Source organism: Sphaeramia orbicularis, chromosome 19 (genome assembly GCF_902148855.1).
Source record: "Sphaeramia orbicularis chromosome 19, fSphaOr1.1, whole genome shotgun sequence".
NCBI lineage: Eukaryota > Metazoa > Chordata > Actinopteri > Kurtiformes > Apogonidae > Sphaeramia > Sphaeramia orbicularis.
This window is the reverse complement of record NC_043975.1, coordinates 50,308,225-50,314,933: the sequence shown is the minus strand read 5'-3', so window position 1 is coordinate 50,314,933 and position 6,709 is coordinate 50,308,225. Positions and strand designations below refer to the sequence as shown.

At 39.7% G+C, this 6,709-nt stretch overlaps 1 protein-coding gene across 1 annotated transcript; it reads right to left on the bottom strand.

The window, feature by feature from the left end:
• Positions 1-376: 376 nt before the first annotated feature.
• rasd1 (RAS, dexamethasone-induced 1) lies at positions 377-3,521 on the bottom strand. The gene is made up of 2 exons (XM_030122692.1): positions 3,158-3,521; positions 377-1,438 (listed from the first exon to the last, which is right to left on the bottom strand). Exons 1-2 carry the CDS (start codon positions 3,426-3,428, stop codon positions 909-911), a joined length of 801 nt encoding a protein of 266 aa, XP_029978552.1. The 5' UTR covers positions 3,429-3,521; the 3' UTR covers positions 377-908.
• Positions 3,522-6,709: the final 3,188 nt, after the last annotated feature.

The following is a 6,709-nucleotide window of genomic DNA, read 5'->3' as shown; positions in this document are numbered from 1 at the left end:
TATGGGCTGCTGCTGTGTCGGCTGATGTGGAACTAAAACAACTAAACCCATGAATATACAAGAGAACAGCTGGAGAAGAACTGACCACTGGAGTGACCACTGGAGTGACCACTGTGCATGAAAGGGTTAAACACATGGTGTCCAGATGAGTGGACTTTTTTGTAACTCCATGAAAAATAGTTTCATAATCTTTTTTCTTTTTTTTTTTTTTTCATGTCTAAAGAGAAATAAGAACACTTGGGGGAAAATCCTGATTGAAGGTTCTCATAATTCATGCATGAAAGGGTTAATAGTATGTGGCATGTCAGTGTACCTCAGGTTATGCAAGAAGTTAAACCTGTTGAATGAAACACAATCAATGCAATAAAGTTTTTTATATTATTATTTTAATACTTTCTTTTATATCTTTGCAAAAAATGTACATTGACAATAAATATACATTCACGATAAAAAAAAAAAGACAAAAGTTCAGATTGCAACCAAACATTCAAGTGTACCGAACCATATAAAACCTATGATAAAATGTAAACATCTCTTCCCTCCTCAAAGAGTCTCTTTCTCTTCTCGTTTGCAAAAGGCATGACGTCAACAGAACACATTTACGCACTGATGCGCGAGTCTCACAACTTATGAAGCAAGGCCACGGACTGAGCTGTGACCGACGGAACAAGCGAACATTCTCAAATGTCTCGTGGGCAAATGTGTGTGGTGGGTGTTTTTTAGCGTGGACCCGTGGAGCGGGGGTCCAGTGTCCTTGGAAACGGCGCTGCGCCTGTGCGCGCGGCGGCGGCGGCGGCTCCGGCGTCTCCACAACCTGCGTGTCAGCTCGTGCGCAGGCTGCTTCTCCTTTCAAACATGTGTGTTCGCTGGAGTGTGTGTGTGTGCATGTGTGTGTGTGTGTGGGCCTCTTAGCTGATCACACACCTCTCTTTGTCTTTGCCCTGCCCCCCCCCCACGGCCTTCTCCTTAATGTACATGAGGTCACTGTGCACGCTCGGTCTCCGCGCGCACGGGGTGACCATGCCGTAAGCCTCCCCGACGTCCTTCAGCTTCTTGTTTTTCAGAGACTTCCGGTGCAGCATGTCGGAGTACTGCACCGACACTTTGCGGTGCAGGTCGGGGCTCATTTCGTGAGGTAGTTTGGCCAAAGTAAACAGAGTCTGGAACATCTTATCCACGTTCTCGTTGCGCTTGGCGGAGATCTCGAAGTACGCGCACTTGTCGTCTCCGGCCACCAGCTGCTCGATCTCCTCCTGCTGCACCTCCCGGTAGAAGTCTCGGTCGCCCTTGTTCCCACAGATGACCAGAGGCACGTCGATGTTCTCTTTGATTTTGTTTTTCAGGCACGACTTGGTCTCGTAGATCTGCCGCTTGAGTCTCTGCACCTCCTGGAAGGAGTCTCTGTTGTCCAGACTGAAAACCAGGATGAACACATCACCTGGAACAGAGAAGAAAACAGAGGAAGGATGCGTTAGTGAGGTGGGTCTGCCATGTGTTCAAACCCTGATCATCTACAGCTCTGGTCTTCACCTGCTGTTCCTGTTGGGATGAAAACTGCCCCCCCCCAAAGTCAGCCATGAAGAAAGAGGACAACGTGCACCAAATTCACTTCAGTTAACTTTCACAGTTAATGTTTCTCTTTTTTTGGCTGTACACTGTTGACATTAATCGTCACTTATTCACCCTCTGAACACCAGCTGTGGAGCAGCTCATTCCTAATATTGTAAGATACTACAGTTATGTTTTTTATCTGTTTAATATTAAAGAAAGTGCAAACTGTCAGCTATGTAACACTTTAACATGTTAAATCTTAAATAGAAAACACTCAAAATATACAGAACAATAAAAACCAGACACTGCTGAGAACTCCACCACCCTGGGCTGATGGTGCAGTTTTCAGCAGGGAGCAGAATTCAGCACTACATTCCTGCAGCTGCGCACTGAGGACGCACATGTTAAACCTGCAGTATTTACCTCCGCCAAGGAGATTACGTTTTTGCCGGCGATGGTCTGTGTGTGTGTGTGTGTGTGTGTGTGTGTGTGTGTGTGTGTGTGTGTGTGTGTGTGTGTGTGTGCAAGATAACTCAAAAAGTTATGGACGGGTTCGGATGAAAATTTCAGGAAATGTTGATACTGGCACAAGGAACAAATGATTAACCCTGTCATGCATGATGGTCACTCCAGTGGTCACTCCAGTGGACAGCTTGTATATTCATGGTTTTGTTGTTTTAGTTCCCTATCAGCCAACACAGTGGACACTTATGTGTCATCCCATACACTGACATTCAGATCAGTACTGTGAATCTGCTGTTCCAGATAAACCTGATCTGCACGAACATGTTTGACTGTAAAAAAAAAAATTCTGTCATCAAACTGTAATTAACAGTTTTGTTTTTTTTTAAACAAAAAATATCTTTCTTTTTTTCTTTTTCTTTTTGCATATTATCTCCCTGCAGGTATTATTAAAATGTGAGAAAACATCAGAGTAGCAGCATTAAAAATGTTTGTATCTCATTGTTTCCACACAGTATAGCAGTAAATACATGTTTCTTTGCTTCTAAAATTAAACACATGATTTTGTAACTCCATGAAAAATAGGTTCCAAAAAAAAAAAAAAAAAAAAAAATCTTTTTTTTTTTTTCATGCCTAAAGAGGAATAAAAATACTTAGGGAAAAAAATCTTGATTAAGGTTCTCATAATTCATGCATGACAGGGTTAAATTTCGGTGGTGATCGGGGGGCACTGATCTGCGTTGGCGGAGGTCTGCGCTCTCCAAGTGCTTGTAGTTATTCATTTATTTATTATTAAACCTTTTTTTGATAATTAAGTAGAAAGATGCAACATTTAACAGAAATAAGCATGGCAGATAAATTCAAGTACTGATATAAACAATAAGCAGCTCAGCACAACAATACAAAGAAGAAGAAGAAGAAGAAGAAGAAGAAGAAGAAGAAGAAGAAGAAGAAGAAGAAGAAGAAGAAGAAGAAGAAGAAGAAGAAGAAGAAGAAGAAGAAGAAGAAGAAGAAGAAGAAGAAGAAGAAGAAGAAGAAGAAGAAGAAGAAGAAGAAGAAGAAGAAGAAGAAGTGCAATCCAGTCAAAGCTGCAGTAAATGCGTTCTCCAGCTGCACATATGTCCCACATCAGACTGCTTCATACCTGTCAGTATGGACAGCCTCCTCATGGCAGGGAACGGGTGGTTCCCAGACGTGTCCAGTATGTCTAACTGGTAAACGTCTCCTTTGATGCTGTACAGTTTCCGGTGGAAGTCCTCTATGGTCGGCGTGTACTGGTCGTCGAACCTCCCGTTTAAGAACCGGGACACGATGGCTGTTTTCCCAACTTTGGTGGATCCTAAAATCACCATCCTGTAGCAGTTCTTTGCTGGGATGTCAAAGTCACTTTCGGAAGGTGACATTTTCTTAATCATGGTTCAAACTCAGCGCGTGGACCTCTGTCTGCTGTGCGTAAAAATGCGGCTCAGTGTCTGTGAGTCTGTGGAGAGAGGATGCGTTTGAGTTCAGCTGCGTCTGTCTGAACTGTGGAGTGGAGACAGTTTATATGCAAACCCAGAACTCCTCCTCTGTGCGCGTCACTGCGCACTCAGCGGCTTTTTACGCGCTCCATTGACCACACTGTAAAAAATCAGACCAATGGTCCTGGAGCTTAGCGGCCAAATTCAAAGCTTTGGGAAATGTATCCAGATCCATTTATTCTCCCCCAGTTCTGTGTATTTATTCTATTACAGAAATAGTCCATGTTTTGCTCATATTCCAATCAGATCTGTAAAAAAATCAAATTCACACTTGATATCATTGATACTGATTTATTGGATCAATCCACTTCCTATCTGTTAGAATGGGAACATTTTTCAAAGTGGCACCAAATCCAGAATCAGATCCAGATTGAAATAATTTCAATCCCTTGTGTTGACATCATCATACAGAAGCTGTAGACCAAGTCTGAAGTCAATCACAACTGGAGTTTCAGAGAAAAAGACGATTGAAATGTTTTCCCCATAAGAGCCCATGTTAAATTTTGCGTCAGTTCCAGATCCAGAAGAAGATCCTGATCAGCATGTGGACATTATGTTTGGCTCATCTCCCCATCAGGGCTGGACTGGAGACATTTACACTGGAGATCATTTAGATTTACCTAGTTATTGCATCCATCCACTTCCTATCTCTGATAATGGGGACATTTTTCAAAGTGGCACCAAATCCAGAATCAGATCCAGATCCAAATAATTTCACTAACTTTTGTTGACATCGTCATACAGAAGCTGTATACCAAGTTTGAAGTCAATCAGAAAATGTAGTTTCGGAGAAGAAGACGATTGAAATTTTTGTAACTGACGACAGACGACGACAGCTTAAAAATAACTGTAGAATTAACAGAGGTGGGTAGAGTAGCCCAAAATTAGACTCAAGTAAAAGTACTGTTACTTTAAAAACATATTACTCAAGTACAAGTAAAAAGTAGTCATCCAAATAATTACTCAAGTAAAAGTAAGAAAGTACTTTATGAAAAAATTACTCAAGTACTGAGTACTTCCTGAGTAACATCATATTTATTGTTCTTCAAAATTCAACGATTAATAAATGAAATGTTAAAATAAAATATAGAAAATATATATGGGAACATTACAGCTAGTTACAGATATACCTCACAGGAATCATTGTTGGTTCCATCACTTGAATGTTTCTAGTCTGTTCTTGTGGAGGCAGATACTGTGCATGTTTTTCTGTTTACTTTTACCAGTCAGCCTAGACGTCTTTAAACATATCTTCCCTTCTGTCGACTTTCTTTAACTCATGTGAGTCATGTGAGTTTTTGGTGGAAATCTTTCTAACAAAACAAAACAAATGGTTCGTGCATTAACAAATGACCCAAAATAAAAGTAACAAGTAGAATGTGCACCATTGTAATGGAGTAGAAGTAGTGTTTCTTCTTCATAAATATACTCGAGTAAAAGTAAAAAGTATGTTGTATTAAAAGTACTCTTACAAGTACAATTTATGTAAAAAGTTATTTAAGTAAATGTAATGGAGTAAATGTAATGCATTACTACCCACCTCTGAGAATTAACACAAAAAAGTTGTAAAATTGCAACATAAAAAAACTGTAAGTGACAATACAATGCAAAGTTTATTTGAAAAGATTTTAGTGTCAATGATTAAATCAAATATAGCTGTAGTTTTTACAGGAAGAGGATGTGAACAAAACCAGATCTGTATGTAGAAATGATGTGTTTCTATTGTTTTTAGAAAATAAAACTGTAAATTGAAAAACAATGTGGTGCCGTTTAAACTGCAAAGACCATAATGTTGAAATAACGGCATATTTGCTTGTTTTATATATAAAAAAGTTATTAAAAAAAGTAAACATTTACAATGTACCATTTTAAATGTGTAAATGAATGGGTTGGTAGAGTTGGTAGAGCGGCTCGTCCAATAACCAAAGGGTTGGTGGTTCCAATCCTGGCTCTGACTGTCCATATGTCCAAGTGTCCATGGAAGATACTGGACCCTAAACTGGTCCCAGTTGGACCTGGTGGATTTGGAAAGAGCTGTGGACACCATGAAGGAGGAGAAAATGAGCTAAAGAAGTGCAGAACATTTACCATTTAAATCCACTGTTAAATCTACATGTTTAAACTGTTAAATCTACAGGTTTAAACTGTTAAATCTACATGTTTAAACTGTTCAATCTACATGTTTAAACTGTTCAATCTACAGGTTTAAACTGTTTAATCTACATGTTTAAACTGTTACATCTACATGTTTAAACTGTTAAATCTACATGTTTAAACTGTTAAATCTACATGTTACTCTGTAAATATGTTTACAGTTGGATGTGTTTTTTACAGTTTTGTTCTAGAAACCACAGCTGCCAGTTTTTTTTCCGTAAAAACAATAGTTTTTTTTTTTTTTTTTTTTTTTTTTACAGTGCACAGTGATAAATGGACCAAAGTCCCACTGGTGCGTCAGTCTGCCTTGTCTGATTAACACAAGACGGGAGCGGTGGGAAACAGTGATCAAGCAGACTCAACAGAAATATACAGTACATACAGTTACAACAACAACAACAACTTTCACCGAATATCCAGTTAATGATTGATGTCTCTTCCTGTGTTTAATCCGGTTCAGTACACCTTGTGTCAAACCAGGGTGAACCTTGGACACGTTTCCAAAACATCAATCCAGAAGTCGGAAATGAGTTTTTGTGCAGTTAATATGTTATTCGACAGTAACTGCACATCCGCAAAAACAAATAGGTCACTTAAGGACTGGTTACTGTTTTTTTTTGTGTGTGTGTGTTCATGCTTGCACAAGAAAACCGAAGTATGCAAAATAAGACTGATAAATGTCACCTCAGGAGCAGGTACAGCTGTTTAAGTCTGTTTCTTTCATTTCATCCTCTGCAGCCTTTGCAGTTCGAGGGGAAATATCAGATGTATGTGCAACTGTGGTGTGAAGGAGAAAGAGGCTGCAGTTTGACTTAGAGCCAAAGGAGGGCGCTCAGGGTACAATGTTCTCCAGACTTCAACTCAGTCTGCAAAAAGGCTGTGTGTGTGTGTGTGTGTGTGTGTGTGTGTGTGTGTGTGTGTGTGTGTGTGTGTGTGTGTGAGCAAATAGGCAGCATCTATCTGGTTACCTGAAAAAAAAGGCTTTAATCACATCTGCAAAAAGATGCCGACCTTGTCTTTTA

Excerpts from the sequence above, each read along its gene's own strand:
- rasd1 (XM_030122692.1), bottom strand. The coding sequence starts at position 3,428 with ATGATTAAGAAAATGTCACCTTCCGAAAGTGACTTTGACATCCCAGCA. Across the intron at positions 1,439-3,157 it reads GAGGCTGTCCATACTGACAG|GTGATGTGTTCATCCTGGTT; the intron begins GTATGAAGCAGT and ends TCTCTGTTCCAG.